Here is a 22,735-nt window from a genome sequence, read left to right as displayed (position 1 = left end):
CCATCCTGTGTGGTCTCAATCTAATCAAAAGTACCCTTATGAGAGTGATGCAAAAGAATCAGTCAGAGAAGGATGCCTGGTGGCTTAGTCAACTAAGCGTCTATCCAACTCTTGGTTTGGGCTCAGCTCATGATCTCATTGTTAGGGATGGAGCCCCACACTTGGGATCTGCACCGATAGCACGGAGCCTACTTGGGATTCTCTCTCCCTCTCTCTCTGCCTCTCCCCTGCTCACACTTTATCTCTCTTTCAAAATAAATAAATATTAAAAAAAAAAAAAAAAAAAAAAGACGCCTGAGGAGCCTAGGTGGCTCCGTCAGTTAAACGTCCAACTTCGGCTCAGGTCACGATCTCATGGTTTGTGGGTTTGAGCCCCGCGTCGGGCTCTGTGCTGACAGCTCGGAGCCTGGAGCCTGCTTCAGATTCTGTGTCTCCCTCTCTCTCTGCCCCATCCCCACTCACACTCTGTGTGTCTCTCTCTCTCTCTCGCTCTCAAGAATAACTAAACACTTAAAAAAAAAAAAGAATCTGGCAGTTGAATTGCTGGATCAAGTAGGTAAGCATATATTTCACTCAAGAAAATGCCAAATGTTTTACCAGTTCACTTTCCCGTCAAGAGGGTGCGAGAGTTTCAGCCTTTGGGAGTGTCAGCTCTTAAAGTAGTGATCATTTTTGTGGGTATGGTAGTATCTAATTGTGATTTTTTACTAGCATTGTCCTGATGTTGACCATCCTTTCACGTGCTTATTAGTTATTTACATATCTTCTTTTCTAAAGTCTGAGCATTTTATCCATTTCTTACGGGTTGTTTGTCTTCTGAGTTATAAGAGTTCTTTATACATTGTGGATACAATTCCTTTGTTATATATGTAAACACACTTGCCTTTTCATTTCCTTAATGGTGTCTCTTCTGAAGAAAAGAAGTTCTCCACTTTAATGAAACTCAATTTGTCAATTTTTTTTTTTATGGTTAGTGTTTTGTGGATCGTGTCTGTAAAATTAGTGCCTACTCGAAGGACGGGAAAATAGTTTCAGTTTTTAGCTTTCTGCGTTTTTGAAGATTTTTCTTTTTAAGTATTTTAAAATAACTTAAGAGTAATTTTTAAGTAACTTGAAAGTAAGTTTTAAGTAATCCCCACTCTCAACATGGGGCTTGAACTCACAACCCCGGGATTGAGAGTTGCACCCTCTACCGCCTGAGCTAGCCAGGTGCCCCACTTTTATATTCGTTCTATAATCTGTTTCTTTCAGTTAATTTTTGCGTATGGTATAATATGAGGGCCAGGGTTCCTTTTTGTCCATATGGATATTATTAGTCAGCTAGAGCTGTCGTAACAAAATACCACAGACTGGGTTGCTTAAACAACAGAAGTTTCTTTTCTCACAGTTCTGGAGGCTAGGAGTCCAAGATCAAGGTTCCAACCAATTTGGTTTCTGGTGAGAACTCTCTTCCTGTCTTGTAGACACTGCTTTCTTGCTATGTTTTCACGTGACCTTTCCTTGCGTTCGCAAGTTCAGAGGGCTCAGACCATTAGTAGGTAGCTCACGTAGGTCTCTTCTTATAAGGACATTGATCCTGTTAGATCAGGACCCCATTTGACTTTAATTACTTCCTTAGAGGCTCCTCTCCACATGGGGAGGATTAAGACTTTAACAGGGGTTAAATGTGTGGGGGACACAAACATTCAGTTCAAAGTAGATTTTCTATATCATCTCCCCCCACGTGGATGCTTGGTTTTTAGCACTATTTGTTGAAAGGTCTGTACCTTTCCTACGGAATTACCTTGGCACCTTTACTGAAAACCCAGTCAATCATACAGTGTGGAATCAAATCTCTCTTTCATTCCATTGATCTATATGCCTATCATTCTGCTTATATCACACTGTTATAATTATTGTAGATTTATAATAAGACTTAATATTAGTAGTATAAATTTTTATTTTCCCAATGTTTCCAAATTGCTTTGGCTATATAGGGGTGCCTGGATGGCTCAGTCAGTTATGCTTCTGACTTTGGCTCAGGTCATGATCTTGCTGTCCATGAGTTCGATCCCGCATCGGGCTCTGTGCTGATGGCTCAGAGCCTGGAGCCTGCTTCAGATTCTGTGTCTCCCTCTCTCTCTCTGCCCCTCCCCTGCTCACCCTCTGTCTCCCTCTCTCTCAAAAATAAGTGAACATTAAAAAAAATGTAATAAATTAAAATAAATAAATTGCTTTGGCTATATAAATTTAAGTCTGTCAATTTTTACAAACATTCCTCTTGGGATTTGGATTGGTATTGTGTAGAGTTTCTAGATGTACTTGAATAGAACTGGAACATTAAAATATTGGGTATCCAGAGACACCTGGTGGTTCAGTACGGTAGGTGTCTGACTCTGGATTTTGGCTCAGGCCATGATTTCACGGTTCATGGCTTCAGGGCCCAGCATCGGGCTGAGCATAGAGCCTACTTGAGGTTTTCTCTCTCCCTCTCTCTCTCTCTTTCTCTTTCCCTCTCTGTCTGCCCCTGTCCCCAGCTCATACTCTATCTGTAAAATAAAAAAAAAAATTTAATTTACAAAAATATTGGGTATTCCAAATCACAAACATGGCTTATTGTTTTGGTTATTTAGGTCTTTAACTCCGCTCAGCAATGTTTTGTAATTGTTGGTAACATTTTGTACAGTTTATGAAATGTATCCCTTAAAAATGTAATGTTTTTCATTGGATGGTAAATGGTATTCGTTTTTCAATTTTATCTTCTAACTCTTCATTGACAGTGTTGTTTAAGGAAATTTCTGGATCACGATGGAGCTGCGGCTGCCCTCTCTGTCATGTCAGCAGACCAAATTCTAGGTACCTTCTGTGTCCCAGTAAATGCTCCCCTTGCCAGAAACACAGCATATCCAGAGCAGCTGATCTCCAAACCCCAAGCCCACTCTGGGCCTTCTCACCCCAAAGTGGACTATGTGACCCCAGGCAATCAGATGTTTTCTTTTTTTTTCCTTGTTCTTTATCCTCTAAAAGCTTCCTGCATTCTGCCCCATTTTGCAATTCCCCAAAAGGAGACCATTTGCTTCATCAAGGTGTTAAAGTTTGTTTGCATCACTCTAAACAGTCTTCTTTAATTATTTTTTAAGAGGTTATAGAGGGGCATCTTGGTGGCTTACTCGGTTAAGCGTCCGACTCTTGATTTCGGCTCAGGTCGTGATCTCGAGGTTCGTGGGTTGGAGCCCCACGTTGGTCTCTGTGCTGACAGTGAGGAGGCTGCTTGGGATTCTCTCTCCCTCTCTCTCTGCCCCTCCCACATGCTCTCTGTCTCTCTCAAAATAAATAAACAAACTTAAGAAAAACGCAGGGGGCACCTGGGTGCCTCAGTCGGTTAAGCATCTGACTTCCTCTCAGGTCACGATCTCATGGTTCATGGGTTCGAGCTGGCGTCAGGCTCTGTGCTGACAGCTCAGAGCCCGGAGCCTGCTTCGGATTCTGTCTCCCTCTGTCTCTGCCCCTCCCCTGTTTGTGCTCAGTCTCTCAAAATTAAATAAATGTTTAAACAAATTATTAATAAAAATAAATAAATAAATAACAGTATACGGAAGTAGAATTGATTCATTTGTAGCTTCTAACCTTGTCAGCTTGCTAAATTCACTTACTTCTAATGGTTTTATGGGGCTTGTTTGTAGATTCCTTAGGATTTCCCAGGCACATAACCATGTTATCTACAAATAAACAGCTTTACTCCTTACTTTCCAACATTTGTACCTTTTCATTTCTTCTTACTGCCTTATTGGGATGGCTAAAGATTCTAATAAATGTTCAATAGAGAAGATAAGAATGAGTATTCCAAACTTGTTCAAGATCTTTGGAGAAACACATTCAGTTATTCATTAGTTGTAGGTTTTTTACAGCTGCCCTTTATGGGGCTAAAGAAGTTCCTTTCTAGTTTGTTGAGAATTTTTCCCATAAATGACCATGAATTTTGCCACATTATTCTTTTGCATCTTTGGGGATGATTATGATTTTTCTCTTTATTCTGTTAATGTCAAACTTCCACCTAATATTGTCTTATATTTTTATAATTGTCTTATATAATTGTTTTATAATTTTAATATTGTCTTATATTGTCTTATATTTTTATAATTTTATTCACATCTGTGGTTTTTATTGCCTTTCCTTTAAACTTGATTTTTTTTTTGTTTTTTTCTCTTTTTATCCCTTGAACAGTGGGAGGCAAAAAATTTCCCTCTACCCTTTCACATTCTTGGCTGAGACCCCTGTAACAAAAAAACAGATTAACAGGAGGATATGTACGTACATACAGGAACCCCACAAAGATATGAGACTCAAAGAAGTGACCAAGGCAGGGAACTTTCATACCTATTACGCAAAGAAACAATAAATGTGTGAAGAATTGACAAATTGACGAGACAAAGGAATTTTTTCTGAAATGCCACTGACTCATTACTTTATATATTTTTTAATTTTTAATTTTATTTTAGAGAGAGAGAAAGGGTGAGCAGAGGAGAGGGGCATAGCAGGGAGAGGGGGTAGGGAGAGAGAGAAAGAGAGAGAGGTAATCGTAAGCAGGCTCCACGCCCTCCTGGGGACCAATCCCTCGATCCTGGGACCATGACCTGAGCCATAATCAAGAGTCAGATGCTCAACTGACTGAGCAATCCAAGTGCCCTTAGACAAAGGGGTTTGAGCTTTAGATAGTGAAATGCTGAAGAGGTAACAAGACTTGTTTATACAGCCTTCTCAATCTGAAACTGCCTGTCTCTGCTTTCTACCCTCCTGGTACAGCAGGGTACTGTTCACATGGGAGATTTACCTCCTATTTTCAGGGGCACAAAGGAGGGTCAGAGTGTCCTTGTGCCCACCATTTCTCAAGTACCTTCGACTCAAGATAATCAATATGCCCAAGTGGCATATTTGGGGAAGACATTTTCTGAACCCCTATGGAAACATATGCAAGATCTACCACAGAAATAAATCCATACATCTAAAGTATGGGTAAAATTGATTTTATTCTTTTTTAAATTTTTAATTGGGTTAAAACCCACATAACATAAAATGTTGTATTTGAAGAGGAGGGATAGTAGGTGAGAGCAACACTATCAAACTCTTAGGAAAAAAATGTAGGAGGGGCCCCCCACTGGCTCAGTTAGAAGAGCATGTGACTCTTGATCTCAGGGTCTAGAGTTCAAGTTGTACATTGGGCATAGGGATTAAGTAAATCAACAAACTTCTAAAAATTTTTAATTTTGGGGACGCCTGGGTGGCTCAGTCGGTTAAGCAGCCAACTTCGGCTCAGGTCATGATCTCACGGTCAGTGAGTTCAAGCCCCGCGTCGGGCTCTGTGCTGACAGCTCAGAGCCTGGAGCCTGCTTCCGATTCTGTGTCTCCCTCTCTCTCACTCTCCCCTGTTCATGCTCTGTCTCTCTCTGTCTCAAAAATAAATAAACGTTAAAAAAAATTTTTTTTTAATTCTAAAAATTTTTAATTTTTTTAATGTTTATTTTTGAGAGAGATTTAATTTTTTTAATGTTTATTTTTGAGAAAGAGAGAGACAGAGAGACAGAGTGTGAGCAGGGGAGGGGCAGAGAGAGAGGGAGACAGAATCTGAAGCAGGCTCCAGGCTCTGAGCTGTCAGCACAGAGCTCGACGCAGGGCTCGAACCCACAAACCGTGAGATCGTGACCTGAGCCGAAGTCGGAGACTTAACCAACTGAGCCACCCAGGCGCCCCTAAACAAATTTTTTTAGAAGTAGGTACACAAGTTCATGACTTTGGATTAGGCAACAGCTTATTTTAAACACGATACCAAACACACAAAGAACAACAGCAGAATAGATCAATTGGACTTCATCACATTAAAAGAGGACACTATCAAGAAAGTGAAGAGACAGCTCAGAATGAGAGAAAATGTTTGCAGGTTATATATCTAATAAGGATCTAGTATCACAATTATTGCAACTCAACCATAAAAAAAATCAAATAACCCAATTAAAATGGGTGAAGGAGTTGAATAGACATTTCTCCAAAGGTAGAGAAATAGCAAATAAGCACACGAGAAGATGTTCAGCATCATTAATCATTAGGAAAACCCAAGTCAAAATCACAACAAGATGCCACTTCATAACCACTAGGATGGCTTTAATCAAAAAATTTGAGGGGTGCCTGAGTCACTCAGTCCGTTCAGTGCCCGACTCTTGGTTCAGGCTCAGGTTATGAGATCGAGCCCCATGTCAGGTTCTGTGCTAAGCATGGAGCTTGCTCAAGAGTCTCTCTCTGTCTCTCTCTCTCTTTCTCCCTCTGCCCCTCTCCCAGCTCACATGTGCTCTCTCTCTCTCACTCGCTAAAATTAAATCATTAAAATTACAAAATAGTTGACAATAGCAAGGGGTAGTGAGGATATGGAAAAACTTGAACTCTCATGCGTTGCTGTTAGCAATGTAAAATGGTGGGTACGACCACTGTGGAAAACAGCGTGGCAGTCCCTCAAAACATTAAACGTAAAGTAACCAGAGGATTTGACACTTCTAAAAGAATTAAAAGCATATGCTCACACAAAAACTTGTATGTGAACGTTCATAGCGGTGTTACTCATAATAGCCAAAAGGTACACACAATTCAAATGTCCATCAACTGATGAATGGATAAATAAGTTATGGTATACCCATACAGTGAAATATTATTCAGCTATAAAAAGGAAGGACTGACACATGTTACAACACAGATGAAGCTTGAGAACATTATCCTCAGTAAGAGAACCCAGTCACAAAAGGCCATATATTACATTAGCGGGGCGCCTGGTTGGCTCACTTTGTTAGGTGTCTGACTTTGGCTCAGATCATGATCTCGCGGTCCGTGAGTTCGAGCCCTGCGTTGGGCGCTGTGCTGACAGCTCAGAGCCTGGAGCCTGCTTCAGATTCTGTGTCTCCCCCTTTCTCTGTCCTTCCCCCACTCACGCTCTGTCTCTCTCTCTCTGTCTCTCAAAAATAAATAAACATTAAAAACATTTCTTTAAGTTAATTGGAGAAAGGCAAACAAAAGGGAGAGGAGTTTTCCAAATAGTGTCAGGGCTTTGTCTTGTCTAAGGCAAGACAGAACTCAGTACCACAAGGAAGTGACATGAAGAGAATTGGGTTTTAGAGGTCCCACTGTAGCTGAAGTGTGGAGAATGGTTGAAGGGGCAGTTATAATCATAAACGTACCATAAAGATATGAATGCAAAAAGAAAGAAATGATGTAAGAAATATGTCCCTTAAAAGAAATGGAGTATTACAAAAGAGTTCATGTGTACTTCTCTCTCACACACACAGGGTCATGAAAAGACAGACAGAAAAAGAGAGAGAGAGCGGAAGGTTGTGAGGAAGGAAGGAAGGAAAGAAAGAAGGAAAGAAGGAAGGAAGGAAAGAAGGAAGGAAGGAAAGAAGGAAGGAAGGAAAGAAGGAAAAAAGGAAAGAAGGAAGGAAGGAAAGAAGGAAGGAAAGAAGGAAAAAAGGAAAGAAGGAAGGAAGGAAAGAAGGAAGGAAGGAAAGAAGGAAGGAAGGAAAGAGGGAAAGAAGAAAGGAAGGAAAGAAGGAAAAAAGGAAAGAAGGAAGGAAGGAAAGAAGGAAAAAAGGAAAGAAGGAAGGAAGGAAAGAAAGAAGGGAGGAAGGAGGGAAGGAAGGAAGGAAAGAAGGAGGGAGGGAGGGAGGAAGATACTTGACTTAAGAAGAATGTTTTCTCACAACCCTATAGTCTATGGCAGGGATTCCCTGAAGCAACTGAAATTGTTTGCAAAATATTGTGTGTTTATATGTATTATATTCTGGGGAAAGTCTACATGTTTTATCAGGTTCTTGGCCTCACCCTTGATCCTCCAGATGGAAGGAACTATAGATTTTAATAGATTTGCTCTTCCTTCTTTTAATCGCCAGAGGGCAGAAAAGCCATACCCTATGAATAAGTCCTCAGTTTCTGCCATCTATTTCCTGCCTTTGCTATAGCTTTCTTTCTTTCTCTTTCTTTCTTTCTTTCTTTCCTTCTTTTTCTTTCTTTCTTTCTTTCTTTCTTTCTTTCTTTCTTCTTTCTTTCTTTCTTTCTTTCTTTCTTTCTTTCTTCTTTCTAAATAAGCTCTACGCCCAACGTCTGGTTTGAACTCACAACTCCTATATCAACATGCTCTACCAAATGAGCCAGCCAGGCACTCCTTTGCTCTAGCTTTTCGCTAGGCTAAAACTCCCTACCTGCCAGCCCCCTTCTTCATCTATCAAAACGCTACTGTCTCCGACTGCCCATATCAAAAGCAGCCCTTCTTGTTTGATTTAGATGGATTCACTTCTTCTTATCAGTTTCTACTTGCATTCTCCATGTCTATGGTTGTTATCATATGCTTCCTTTCAAAACAGCTCTTTATTTAATTACTGGTCAGGAGACCTTGGGCAATTACCCGCATTAATCACTGCATAATTATTCTTTTTTTGAAAAATGGAAATACGGATTGTAGGTAAACCCATCACTCTCAAGTCACTTTCCAAAACATCTGTACGCATCTTTCTCAGAAAGGTAAATTTTACATTTGCTGCAACATGGCAAAGGTAATGGTTGTCAAATACGTGATAAATATTGGCCCCAGAATAATTGTACCAACTTCCTGTTTAATATTGCTAAGCAAACAATTGAACAAAAAGAGTAAGAGAAGGGGTGCCTGGCTGCCTGGCTGGCTGGGTCAGTGGAACATGCAACTCTTGATCTCTGGGTTGTGAGTTCGAGCCCCATGTTGGGTATAGATATACTTAAACAATTAGAAAAAAAAAAAAAGTAAGAGAGGGCAGTGCCCCCGGTGGTCCCATGGATCCCTCTCTTGCTCCAACAATGTTTGGATGGAACAGACCCAAGGATGCCCCTTCCACCAGTCTCTGACCAACCTCCAAACTTTTTTCCAGTTGAAACGTTCAGAGCTATCTTCTTCGCAGCCACCCTCTGCCTCTGGGACCAGCAACACCCTACTTTTTAGCTACTCTAAGTATTCTACTCACAAGCACAGTACAGAAAACTCTGTGACAATAATTGAGTGTTTAATTTGTTTTGAAGGGAGAAACAATTGGTGAGAAAATAACCCTTGAATAACCCTGGGGGTCCTGCTACTCATGCCTCATTTCTTATTTCATTTATTTATTTTTTTTTAATGTTTATTTCTTTTTGAGAGAGAGAGGGAGAGCGTGAGCAGGGGAGGGGCAGAGAGAGAGGGAGACAGAGGATCTGAAGCGGGCTCCGCGCTGTCTGGCTGAACCACCCAGGCTCGCCTCACTTCTTATTTTAAAATAAACAGGGGTGGGGTGCCTGGGTGGCTCAGTTGGTTAAGCGGCCGACTTCGGCTCAGGTCACGATCTCGCGGTCCGTGAGTTTGAGCCCTGAGTCGGGCTCTGTGCTGACCGCTCAGAGCCTGGAGCCTGTTTCAGATTCTGTGTCTCCCTCTCTCTGCCCCTCCCCCGTTCATGCCCTGTCTCTCTGTCTCAAAAATAAACATTAAAAAAAAATTTTTTTTAATAAAATAAACAGGGGCACCTGGGTGGCTCAGTTGGTTAAGCATTCGACTCTCGATTTCAGCTCAGGTCCTGATCTCACGGTTCGTGCGTTCAAGCCCTACATCAGGCTTTGTGCTGTCAGATTCTCTAGGATTCTCTGTCTTCCTCTCTCTCTCTGCCCCTTCCCTGCTTGCTCTCCTCCCTCTCTCTCTCTCTCTCTCTCTCTCAAAATAAATAAACTAAAAAAATTTATGAAAAATAAAAAGAAAATAAACAAAAGTTAGGCCTGACCTGATTTTGGAATGCCTCGTTTTATGGCAGACTATCCAAAGACAGAAACTATGCCTTTCAAGGCATTCATTAAACCTCAAACAGAATTGAAATGGATTAAGCTGACAGTGAAATTTCAAACCCAAGTGGCCTGTGAGTGAGTGGACAGGCCTGCCAATAAATAAGACCACTAAGTCTTGAAATGCTCTGAGATAGCGGTGTCTGCAGCACAAGCCTATTTGTAGACTAACTGAACATTTATTGTTCCAGTAGAGACAGAAGGCAGTGTGTGTCCCAAAGCCATGAAGCCAGTGCTCTTGTTCATTTCTAGCCGTAGGCATAATGGCCTCAGGAGAAAACTCGATTAACTCAGGAGTGAACAAAGCTGCCGACGTCCGAACTGCAGGCAGAAGGACATAGCTGCTCTCCTTTTAATAATTGCAAATACCTTTTCCAAATAATATAATTGGGGGCACCTGGGTGGCTCAGTCAGTGGCGAGGCCGGCTTCGGCTCAGGTCATGATCTCCTGGTCTGTGGGTTCGAGCCCCGCGTCGGGTTCTGTGCTGACAGCTCAGAGCCTGGAACCTGTTTCTGATTCTGTGTCTCCCTCTCTCTCTGCCCCCCCCCCACTTGCTCTCTGTCTCTCTCTCAGAAATAAACATTAGAAATTGTGAAAATAAATAAATAAATAAAATACAAATACGTAAAAATAATATAGACACAGAACCCAAATCAAAACCCTGAGTGGACTAAGGAAATCCAGCAGTCACGCTTCCGATCAATGCAGAAGCGACTTCGGCAACGCAGCCTCAGGAATTGTAGTCAGTTGGGCTTTTGACACCTTCTTGCAATGAGCCCAAAGAAAAGGTTTAAAGTAAGAAAGGCCATGAAAGGAAGATAGATCTTCCACAGGCTGGTGTCAGGAGAGCAGGAGCATTTTAATCAATGTCAAACTCAGCAAACAGGAGCCAAGACAGGTCCCTGAAAAGCAGCAGCCTCCAAAGTCGGGTGCGTGCAGTTAGGGGATGTGCACCCTGAAACATCCCCGGAGGGTGGGGCGGGGAGGGGTAGAAGATATTAGAACTCCTATCCCTGAAACATTGAGGTAAGAGAAGAAAGCATTACAACTTCTGTTTGTATTTGTTTTATCTAGGGGCGCCTGGGTGGCTCAGTCAGTTAAGAGCCTGACTTCGGCTCAGGTCATGATCGTATGGTTTGTGAGTTCGACCCCCGAGTCAGGATCTGCACTGACAGTGTGGAACCTGGAGTCTGCTTTGGATTCAGCGTCTCCCTCTCTCTCTCTGCACCCCCCCCCCTTCAAAAATAAATAAACATTAAAAAAAGAAAAACAGAACCTGTATTTATTTTATCTGAAAGTAACACTTTAGGGGCGCCTGGGTGGCTCAGTTGGCCAAGTGTCTGATTTTGGTCTGACTCTTGATTTGGGCTCAGGTCATGATCTCATAGTTCCTGAGTTCAAGCCCCACATAGGGGTCTTACGCTGTCAATGTAGAGCGTCCTTGGGATTCTCTCTCTCTCTTTCTTTCTCTGTCTCTCCCCTGCTCTCTCTCTCTCTCTCAAAATAAACTTAAATAAGAGTGAAACCTTAATATGAGTGTTTTCACATATGCGCAATAGAATAATACAATAGTTAACATGTAAGTTGTGAATAGTTAAATATTCACATCCTGGGGTATATGCTGATATTTTTCGCTTGTACGTATTCAAATACATTTTATTTAAAAAAAAAAAAATTTTTTAACGTTTATTTATTTTTGAGACAGAGAGAGACAGAGCATGAACGGGGGAGGGTCAGAGAGAGGGAGACACAGAATCGGAAACAGGCTCCAGGCTCTGAGCTGTCAGCACAGAGTCCGACGCGGGGCTCGAACTCACGGACCGTGAGATCATGACCTGAGCCGAAGTCGGCCGCTTAACCGACTGAGCCACCCAGGCGCCCCTCAAATACATTTTAGCCAAATATGCTAGATTCGAAGCTCCGTGAAAAAAGTGACCATCTATATTTCCCAGGACCTAGTGCAGTAATTGGTGTGTAATAGACAGTCACTGACGGTCAGTTCTGGAGGGCAGGGGGCGGAGGCAGGCGTGGCCCAAAGAGCCGGTGCAGAGTCACCAGCAGGGCGCGGTGTGGCCTTCCACACCAACCTCGACTACACGACTACGCGTGGCTGCCCCTGCTGGAACATGCATTGCCGTGGCCGCTGTGGCCAAGGTGCTATGTGACCAAGTGCTCGGTACCCATGGCCATCTGGGCGTCCTCTACCAGAGAAAGGATGATGGATTCGGGGACCTGAAACAGAGATTCTGGAATACATGTAAGAGTGGACTCAGGTCCCGGCTTTTTGTGCACTTGTCAGCCTTGTTCCTGTTCACTGGGAAACAGCTCTCACTAGACTCTGGTTTTCTGTGGGCCACTCTCCTTCCTCTGCTTTTCCAGCGCAGTGGTGAGGGCACACGGACGTCAGCGTTCACCTCCCTATGTATAAAGCAGGCCAAGAGAGGCACCAGGATGGCTCAGTCAGGAAAGTGTCTGCCTCGTGATTTCAGTTCAGGTCATGATCTCATGGTTCATGAGTTCAAGCCCCACATGGAGCATTCTGCTGTCAGCACAGAGCCTTCTTGGTATTCTCTGTCCCCTCTCTCTCTGCTCCTCCCCCCACTTGCGCTTGCCCTCTCTCTCTCTCTCTCAAAAATAGAATAAACATGAAAAAAAAAAAAAAAAAAGCAGGCCAAGAGAGTTGAAAGGCCCCAGGGAGATGAGAAGTCAAATTCTGAAAGTGATTGAATTTTGTCCCCTAAATACAGAGGCTTGTCTGCAGATAAAGACTGCTTAGTTATGTGCTCATTGTTTCATTTTTATTTTTATTTTTTATTTTTTTTATTACCGTTCATTTATTTTTGAGATAGAGAGAGACAGAGCATGAACGGGGGAGGGGCAGAGAGAGAGGGAGACACAGAATCAGAGGCAGGCTCCAGGCTCTGAGCCATCAGCCCAGAGCTCGACGCGGGGCTCGAACTCACAGACTCACGGACCACGAGATCTTGACCTGAGCTGAAGTTGGACGCTTAACCGACTGAGCCACCCAGGTGCCCCTCATTTTTATTTTTTTAAAGATTTTATTCTGGGGGCTCCTGCCTGACTCAGTCGATTGAGTATCCAACTCTTGATTTCGGCTCAGGTCATGATCCCAAGATCAGGGATCGAGCCTCCCCTCGGGCTCTGCACTGAGCATGGGGCCTCCTTAAGATTCTCTCTCTCCCTCTGTCCCTCTCCCCTGCTTGCTTGCTGTCTCTCTGAAATTAAAAAAAAAATTTTTTTTAATTTTATTTATTTATTTATTTTTTAATGTTTTCTTTATTTTGTCTTGTTTTGCTTTTTACGTTTATTATTGACAGAGAGAGACAGAGCATGGGCATGGGAGGGGCAGAGAAAGAGGGAGACACAGAATCCGAAGCAGGCTCCAGTCTCTGAGCGGTCAGCACAGAGCCAGATGTGGGTCTCGAACTCACAAACCGCGAGATCATGACCTGAGCTGAAGTCAGATGCTTAACCAACTGAGCCACCCAGGCGCCTCAAGATTTTATTTTTAAATAATCTGTACACCTGGGGCTCCTGGGTGGCTCAGTCGGTTGAACGACCGACTTCAGCTCAGGTCATGATCTCACAGTCCGTGAGTTCCAGCCCCGCGTCGGGCTCTGTGCTGACAGCTCGGAGCCTGGAGCCTGCTTCGGATTCTGTGTCTCCCTCTCTCTCTGCCCCTCCCCTGCTCATGCTCTGTCTCTCTCTGTCTCAAAAATAAATAAAAAAAACATTTAAAAAAATAAAAAAATAAAAAGAGTCGAAGCCTGCTTTAAAAAAAAATGAATGAAAATAAAAACTAAAGAATCTGTACACCCCAAATGGGGCTCAAATTCACAACTCCAGGGTCAAGAGTCACATGCTTTTCTGACTGAGTCAGCCAGGCACCCCACACCTGGTTTTTCTTAATTATCAATGAGCACTTGAAGTTTTATTCAAACCTCCATTTTTTTTCATTCTAGTCTGAAAGTATTACTTTTCTAATATTTTCACTTCTCGAATACTTTGGTCATTAACTAACCACGGTGGGGCACCGGGGTGGCTCAGTCGGGTGAGTCAGATGACTCTTTTGGCTCAGGTCATGATCCCAGGGTCTGTGGGTTGGAGCCCCCAGTCCAACTCTGCACTGACCGCATGGAGTCTACTTGGGATTCTCTGTCTTCCTCTCTCTCTGCCCTGCCCCCGCGTGTGCACTCGTGCTCTCTTTCTCTCTCAAAATAAATAAGTAAATATTTTGAAAACACCACCAAGAGCAGCATAACAACATTTTACTATTATTACTATTTCTATTCTGATATTTTATTTTATTTTAGAGAGAGAGAAGTGCGAGGGGGGAGAGGGGCAGAGGGAGAGAGAGAGAGAATCTCAAGCAGGCTCCAGGGTCAGCATCGAGCCTAACCTGGGGCTCGATCCATGACCTTGGGATCGTGGCCTGAGCTGAAATCAAGATTCAGTTGCTCGACTGATTGAGCCACACAGGCCCTCCTCTATTTTAATATTTCAATGCCAGCTGGTTTAAGGAACCTATTTTGATTGTACACACTTCCCTTCTAAAATCTCACATTATCTCCTAAACACCTTTGGTCAGATTACTTTTTTTTTTTTTTTTTTTTAATATTTTTAATGTTTATTTTCAAGAAAGAGAGAGAGCCGAGTGCGAGTGGAGGAGGGGCAGAGAGAGAGGGAGACACAGAATCCAAAGCAGATTCCAGGCTCTGAGCTGTCAGCACAGAGCCCCACACGGGGCTCGAAGCCACGAACCGTGAGATCATGACCTGAGCCGAAGTCAGATACTCAACTGACTGAGCCACTCAGGTGCCCCACCTGTTTTCTTCTTTTTTTAAGTTTACTAATTTGGGGGGGGGGGGGGTGGGGAGGGAGGGAGAGAGAAAGTTGGGGAGGGGCAGAGAGAGAGGAAAAGAATCCCAAGCAGGCTCTGCTCTGTCCGAGCAACTGAGCCACCCAGGAGCCCCCTCAAAATGATTTTTTTAAGTAACATTGTTAGCATATGAGATCTGCCAGGGAAAGTTGATGACTTTAAGGAAACGTATTGTTCAGCTGCTCTGTCTATGAAGTATAAACCGTAAGAACAGTAAGGCCCACTTCAAGAAACAGTGAAATAATGTTTATAGGTAACATGTAGAATAATGCTTGCCATTAGACCACCAATAAATGCCAGTTTTCTTATGTCTAGTGTCTAATATACTGTCAACCGCATCATGACTATGTTAGATCATTAGGGCTAAGTGTGTGTGTGTGTGTGTGTGTGTGTGTGTGTGTGTGTAATTAAGGATATCATTAGTTATGACGGATTTTCCAAGAAGACAAACTGTAAACATAAATACATTGATATTTCAGATCCAAGAAGTCATAGACCAAGTCGCGAGTTTTATTAAATTTACCCTAAGAACACTCCTATTTTCTATTTCTGACAGCCTACCCACAGCCACATTCATCAACCACCATTTCTTCATAGTGTCGTAAAATGACATTGTCATCATTGTCCTGATACAGCATGGAAATGGGGGACAGCTTGGTGGGGATACAGACCGCCTGGGGGATCTCTGGGTCAACTGCATGCATCAGGGCTTGCATGAAAGCATAATTGGAGCCGTTGAGGGAGGTGGTCAGAGAGAAAGGACAGTCTCCGTGGCAATAGTTTGCCATGAACCCTTTGGGAGCGATAATCCACTTGTGCCAACCTAAGTCCCGGAAGTTGATGAATAGCTGATGACGATGGCAGAGGTTCTTGCAAGGAGCCTTCGGCGCGGGGATGGCTTCCCTCCTTTTTCGGGACGAAGGGTGACACTGCTCAGGGTGGAGAGTCACCACCAGCAGGGAGGCACGAAGGGACTGTCTCAGTCCGGCACAGGCGTCCTGAAGCTGAAAAGTCACCCCAATGTCTCTGTTTCCTTTGACCAGTATCTCTAGCAACAAACCCAAGTTCTTCTGGGGGTCGTTATTCCAATCCTTAGCCACATCCAGCAGGTTGAAGTGAACGACGCCTTGAGGCCGTGGTACTGACTGTAACGCAAGCATTCTACCCGGTTTAGGGATGGGCTGGTCCCCCACCTGAGGCTCCTGAACCAGGAACAGAGCCAACTCCAGTTCTGGTCCCAGCTTATAGTAAGTGTTGGGCCCCAAATCCAGGCCCAGTTGGGCCATTGTTAACTGTTCCTTCTCTTTAATGGCAGACAGGTTAAAATAGAGGAACTTCTGGAGGCAAGAGGAGGCCTGGGAAAGTTTCCTGGAGTAAAGAAAGAGACCTAGATGGGAACAGAGATGTAAGAGTCACCATAACATAGTTGACTTCATATCCGCCATTATGATATAAATATCAAATTGTTATATGATAGCCACATATACCAAACAAGGGCAGGAAATGATCAGTTAGACTCGAACCCTACCATTGGGAGGATTTGTTTCTCCCACTCCTCATTCACGGCCAGAGGTTCTTATCTTCGCATCCACAGGTCCCCAAGGGGTCCTGGATAGAATTTAGAAGGCCCATGAACTTGGATGGGAAAAAGAATTATATCTTTATTTCAGTGGAACTCTAAATGAAATTTGGCATTTCTTTCAATTATGAACATAGGCAACAAACAAATCCTAATAGGACCTATGACACTGTTACCAGTAAAAATCATAGGTATGTTCATAGATTAAATTGTTGCAAACATCTTAAAATAAATTTATGCTCATACTACTTTCCTTTTTTTTTTTTAATTATATATCCATTTTGAGAGAGAGAGAGAGAGAGAGAGTGCCAGCGGGGGAGGGACAGAGAGAGAAGGAAAGAGAGAGAATCTTAGGCAGTTTCTGTGCTGTCAATGCAGAGCCTAATGTAGGGCTCGATCTCGTGAACCCTGAGATCACGACCTGAGCTGGAGTCAAGAGTCGGACACTTAACTGACTGAGCTCCCCAGGAGCCCCCCATTACTTTCAATTTAAGGTAAATATAGTCCCTTCCCTAGATCGTTTTATTGATTGCATTAATAAAGGACCCATGCTAGATTACTATACACACCTTTGGTTTAAAATATTTTTATAAATGTATCTCAATATTTAATTGATTTCTTTGGAAATCCTAAATAGTTTTAGGCATATAAATCATTACTTTGAGAGGGGGTCCATTAGCTTCAACAGAACGGCCCAAGGGACCCATGGCACAAAATCGTTTAAGAACATCATAGGCTGTCAGGCGTCGCTGGTCCAAATCTAACTACTCAGATTGACTTCAAAACAACCTCCTACCATCTAGCCAAGACTGACCCTCCCGAAATCCCTTATGTTTCATCTTTAGATGATTCTTTATCTAAAGCCCACAGTTGTCAGTGTCAACAATTCCTAGTTTGGGGTCTCTGAAGACATCATGTCCCACTGCACTGAAAGTTGAGGTGCAGCGTGATGTCTCCAGTTTCTCCACAAGGGACCCTCCCGTCTCTGTATCTTTGGCAATTGTAGATGTACTCTCCCTGTTTTCAAAGCTGACTTCTCTGCCTGGATTTTCAAACCTTACCTATTCCTTTAGAGAAAGGTCAATAGTTTTATCCCCCCCCCCTTTTTTTATCCCTTCATCTTCAGTTTTCCCCTCTCTGCAAATAACCTCTTTGGCCTAATGCCACCCTATTGTTAGGTAGGGTGGCTTCACCCTAAATAGGTATTTTCTAAGGTCATCGGCTTATGGAGAAATTACAACAGAAACCCAAACATGCTAACCATTCCTCCTTCATTCTCAAGTCTCATTCAAAAAACAACAAAATCACAAAATCAGGGTGCCTGGGTGGCTCAGTTGGTTGGGCATCCGACTCTTGATTTTAGGCTTAGGTCATGATCCAGGGATCCAGCGGCTTAAGATTCTCTCTCTCTGCCCCTCTCCCCCCCGACCTCTGCCCCGCACTCTCTCTCTCTCTCTAAAACAACAACCAAAAATTACTAAGCGTTTGAAATTATCCAGTCTCCTCTTCAAGCCTACCATATCATCTTTCCCTTTCTTCTCATTGGCCATCTTTTTACAAAGGTGGGTCTATATACGCTGTCTCTGCCTCTTACTTGGTAGTTTTCTGTTAGTTTCCAATTCTACCCTTACTACTCCACTGGAACACCTTTCTTAAACGTTGGCTGTCCAATACAGAGATGTCTTCACAGAACTTACCCCTCTCCACTTGTCTGAAAAGTTGACCTCTCCTGTTCCAGGCTAGAACTCTAACCTGCCAGTCTCCCTTCCTCTTCCTGTCACTAAATCAGATTCCTTAAGCATAAAAGAAAAGCCAAAGCCAGAATGGAAAGGATGGACAGATTGGAGAGCATGAAAATAAAAAGGGACACTTGGGTGGCTCGGTGGGTTAAATGTCCGACTTCAGCTCGGGTCATGATCTCATGGTCTGTGAGTTCGAGCCCCACGTCGGGCTCTGTGCTGACAGCTCAGAGCCCGGAGCCTGCTTCGGATTCTGTGTCTCCCTCTTTCTGCCTCTCCACTCCCTCCCCCCCCGCCCCCCCCCCCCACTCATGCTTCTGTCTCTGTCTCTCTCTCAAAAAAAGTAAATAAACATTAAAAATTTTTAAAAAAAGAAAGAAAAGGGGCGCCTGGGTGGCTCGGTCGGTTGGGCGGCTGACTTCGGCTCAGGTCATGATCTCGCGGTCCGTGAGTTCGAGCCCCACGTCGGGCTCTGGGCTGACAGCTCAGAGCCTGGAGCCTGTTTCGGATTCTGTGTCTCCCTCTCCCTCTGCCCCTCCCCTGTTCATGCTCTGTCTCTCTCTGTCTCAAAGATGGATAAACGTTAAAAAAAAAAAAACAAAAAAACTTTTTTTAAAAAGAAAGAAAAGAAAAAAAACTTCTATGTTCAAAAGACATCATTAACAGGGGCGCCTGGATGGCGCAGTCCGTTAAGCGTCCGACTTCAGCTCAGGTCACGATCTTGCGGTCTGTGAGTTCGAGCCCCACGTCGAGCCCCACGTCGAGCCCCACGTCGAGCCCCACGTCGAGCCCCACGTCGAGCCCCACGTCGGGCTCTGGGCTGATGGCTCAGAGCCTGGAGGCTGCTTCCGATTCTGTGTCTCCCTCTCTCTGCCCCTCCCCCGTTCATGCTCTGTCTCTCTCTGTCTCAAAAATAAATAAATGTTAAAAAAAAAAAATTTTCAAAAGACATCATTAACAAAATTAAAACCACAAAGAACAACCAAGAATACTCGTAATACGCATGGGTGAAAATTCACAATTAGAAAGAACTTTTACAAATGATTAAGAGGACTTATAAATCGTTAAGAAAAAGAAGACTCCTCAATAGAAAATGGCCAGAATGTATAAATACGCAATGATTTGAAAAAAGTAAAAATGAATGATTCATTATCCATTTGAAAATGCATTCCTCCTGGGGCGCCTGGGTGGCTCAGTCGGTTAAGTGTCCGACTTCAGGTCAGGTTATGCTCTCAGTTTGTGGGTTCCAACCAGGCGTAGGACTCTGGGCTGACAGCTCAGAGCCTGCTTTGGATTCTGTGTCTGTATTTCTCTCTCTCTCTGCCCCTCCCCCAGTTGTTCTCGTGCTCCCTCTCTCTGTCTCTCAAAGATAAATAAACGTTAAAAATAATTTTTTTTAAAGAAAATGCATGCCACCTTTTTAAAGAAATAAAAATCAAAACAGCGAGATCATGTTTTCCTGCCAGTTAAACAAAAATTAAAAGCTAGAAGAGTATTGTTACTCAATGGCCTTCCAGGGTAGCACACATAAGTACCTTGTAATATATTCAGAGAATGAAATACTGTAAGCAATGAGAATGAACTAAAAATACACACACCAGGGATAAATCTCACAAACAGAATGTTGAGAGAAAGAAGCCAGACAGAAAAAAGGACACATTTTACATTTCCGTTTACGTGAAGTTGAAGTTGGGAAATAGGCAAAACTAATACAGAATGTTAGACAGCAGGAGAAAAGTTACTCTTGCTGAAGAGTCGGATTAACCAGAAGGGGGCGTGAGGGTCCTCTGGTGTAACCGTCTGTTCTGTTTCTTTCTTTCTTTTTTTTTTTTTTTTTTTTTTTTACTTTTTTTTTTTAACGTTTATTTATTTTTGAGACAGGGAGAGACAGAGCATGAACGGGGGAGGAGCAGAGAGAGAGGGAGACACAGAATCTGAAACAGGCTCCAGGCTCTGAGCTGTCAGCACAGAGCCAGACGCGGGGCTTGAACTCACGGACCGCGAGATCATGACCTGAGCCGAAGTCAGACTCTTAACCGGCTGAGCCGCCCAGGCGCCCCCGTCCGTTCTGTTTCTTAATTGGGGCGCTGGTTATTCTGTGAAAATTCACTGCGCTGTTCTCAATGATTTGCACACCTTCTGTATTATGTGACACTTCAATAAGTTTCTATTACATTTCTATAAGGATTCCTGTCAAACTGTGGGAAAGTGAGAAATTCTTAGACACTCATGGTACCAGAAAAATGATTGTAAAGCTGTTCTTTTTTAGATTACGTCCACATTTGTCAACAGAGTACCAGTTACACAGATGATAGTATGTCTATACAATGGAATATCACGTAATCCTTACAAGGAGATCATCGTGACTTTTAGTTCTGATTTGTACGAGATATTCATACTTGAATGATGTATAGTATGATCTCATTTATTTAAAAAATAAGAGTTTCGGGGCTGGGAGGGCAGGGAGGGTGGGTGATGGGTATTGAGGAGGGCACCTTTTGGGATGAGCACTGGGTGTTGTATGGAAACCAATTTGACAATAAATTTCATATATTGGGAAAAAAATAAATAAATAAAAATAAATAAAAATTAGAATCAAATAAAAAAATAAAAAAATTTAAAAAAATAAAGAAAGAAAAAATACAAGTTTCTATTATAAATACATGCAAAGAAGAAAAGTCTGGAAGAATATATATGTCAACTATTAATGGTGGTTTTCCCTAGGTGGAGGTTAGGGAGCGATAATGGGGAGATCATGTCCTTTTCCTGTGTCACTTGAGAGGATTATGGTCACCATAAAAACCAAAGTTTTTTCCCTGGTGGAGGAAAGGAAGTATCTTCAGCTCTTTTCTACTTTCCATGGAAAGCTCTTCAAACTAGCTTCCCACACCCCTTAACCTTCCTCCAGGAATTTTCCCTGAACCCCCACCCCCAAGGCCCTGAGTCATTTACATAATAATGCTTAGCATAAAGTATGGAAGTTATATGTTTTCTATTTCCCTACTATGACCTTTTTTTTTCCCTTTGACCTTCTATAAACTCTTAAAGGGCAGACTTTATCTTTAATTTCTATATTCTCATAGCCATGGACAGTTCCCAGCACCTAGTAGGTCTCCAACAAATGCTTCTTGGACAAATAAGTATTCAAATTTTATCTCCAGTTACTATAAAACTAACCAATCAGGGCTCTCAATTCCTCTTCTGATCTGCACCCGCCCCCACCACCATGGAGGCTATACAGAAATGCAGATTACAACACCCATCTCTGACTTTGAATAAGACTTGAATAAGAATTGGGAGAGTGAGGGCAGGAACCGGGCTGGAGAGTCAACTTCTAACAACTGACCTAGGTAATTTGGGTGGGTGGTCAGTTTGACAAATTACTGAATGACATTCACTTAGATCCTCATATAAATGGTGTGACAATGGCATATATTATTGCTCTGTACTCACAAATCATTTGTCAGTGTTTATTTATTTTTCAGAGAGAGAGAGTGGAGAAGGGACAGAGAGAGAGAGAGACAGAGGATCTGAAGCGGGCTCTATACTGACAGCAGAGAGCCCGATGCGGGCTTGAACTGATGAAAGGTGAGATCATGACCTGAGCCGAAGTCAGACGCTTAACCGACTGAGCCACCCAGCTGACTGAGAGCCCCTGTGCTCACAAATCAATAGCCTTTTCCATGCAACAAAAGTAGTGGGGGGGGTGGTGCGGAGGAGGGAAGCAAGAGTCCTGGGCAAACTGAACGCCCCATGTTCGCCTCCTTGCTTGCCATATCATAGGCACCAGAATGCATCAATAGTGGCCAGAAGAGTGAAGCCTGGGCCCTAATTCCACCCCACTCCTCCCACCTTAACCGTAGCACAAAAGCGTTGATTCTGAACAAACCGAATCTGAATCCTGAGTTGGTTCACGCACTGCTAGCTGTATGATCTTGGGTAGCTTCCAGATTGTCTACTGAGACTTAGTTTCCTTATTGTTAAAAAGCAGATAAAAATACCTGACTTCTGAACGTGAGGGTGTAGTGGGGGAGTAAAGGAAATACAATATGTAAAATACCAGCACAAGGCCTCCTACACACCCTTCAGTAATTGGTACTGCCCCCCTTCTTTCCTTTCTTCATTATCACCCGCTGCCCGGCTTTTCTGGAGAAAGCACCCTCCCTCATTTCCTTACCTTGATCCGGGAGAAGTCGGAGTACGTTCCCGCGGATACCAAAATCCTTTATGTAGCAGAAATCTCGGGAGTCCACACTTGTTGCTGCTGCCTCTCGATCCTGGAAAATTTTCTTCAGGATGTAAGGCACAGGTTGGAACTTCTGGGGCGAAGGCACTTTGTCTAAGCCCAGAAACTGGAGAAAGACATATTCCTGAAATTGGACCATCTGGGCCAAAGCCACGGTTAACAGGAGGCCAACAGCCAAGAGGGGCAGGGAAGGAATCATGGTCTCTGAGCTGAGACAAAGCTGGCTGATCAGGCTGGAGAGAGCTCTAGCACCCGACTGCCTAGCAATTCAGAGGCTGCAAACTTACCTGATGTAAGATAATCAGGTGTGAATTGCTCTCTTCCCAGCTCCTCAAAGGCAATTGGATGTGAAAGGACACAGAATTTTTTTCTCTTCCCTTGCCCTACTCTTCTTCCCCAAAAGTTCACAAAACAAAGATTACCAATG

At 43.2% G+C, this 22,735-nt stretch overlaps 1 protein-coding gene across 1 annotated transcript; it reads right to left on the bottom strand.

The window, feature by feature from the left end:
• Positions 1 to 15,301: 15,301 nt before the first annotated feature.
• Positions 15,302 to 22,507, bottom strand: GDF3 (growth differentiation factor 3). Its single transcript, XM_042948463.1, has 2 exons — positions 22,240 to 22,507; positions 15,302 to 16,131 (listed from the first exon to the last, which is right to left on the bottom strand). The coding sequence occupies exons 1-2, from the start codon at positions 22,505 to 22,507 to the stop codon at positions 15,302 to 15,304; spliced, it is 1,098 nt and encodes a 365-aa protein (XP_042804397.1).
• Between the last annotated feature and the right edge of the window lie 228 nt (positions 22,508 to 22,735).

The sequence above is a fragment of the Panthera leo genome, chromosome B4 (assembly GCF_018350215.1).
Source record: "Panthera leo isolate Ple1 chromosome B4, P.leo_Ple1_pat1.1, whole genome shotgun sequence".
Taxonomy (NCBI): domain Eukaryota; kingdom Metazoa; phylum Chordata; class Mammalia; order Carnivora; family Felidae; genus Panthera; species Panthera leo.
Note: the sequence above shows the minus strand (reverse complement) of the source record. Positions and strands in the feature narration are given on the sequence as shown.

Coding starts and splice junctions, on each gene's coding strand:
- GDF3 (XM_042948463.1), bottom strand. CDS start 22,507: ATGATTCCTTCCCTGCCCCTCTTGGCTGTTGGCCTCCTGTTAACCGTG. Junction 16,132..22,239: donor CCGACTTCTCCCGGATCAAG/GTAAGGAAATGA, acceptor GTTCCCATCTAG/GTCTCTTTCTTTACTCCAGG.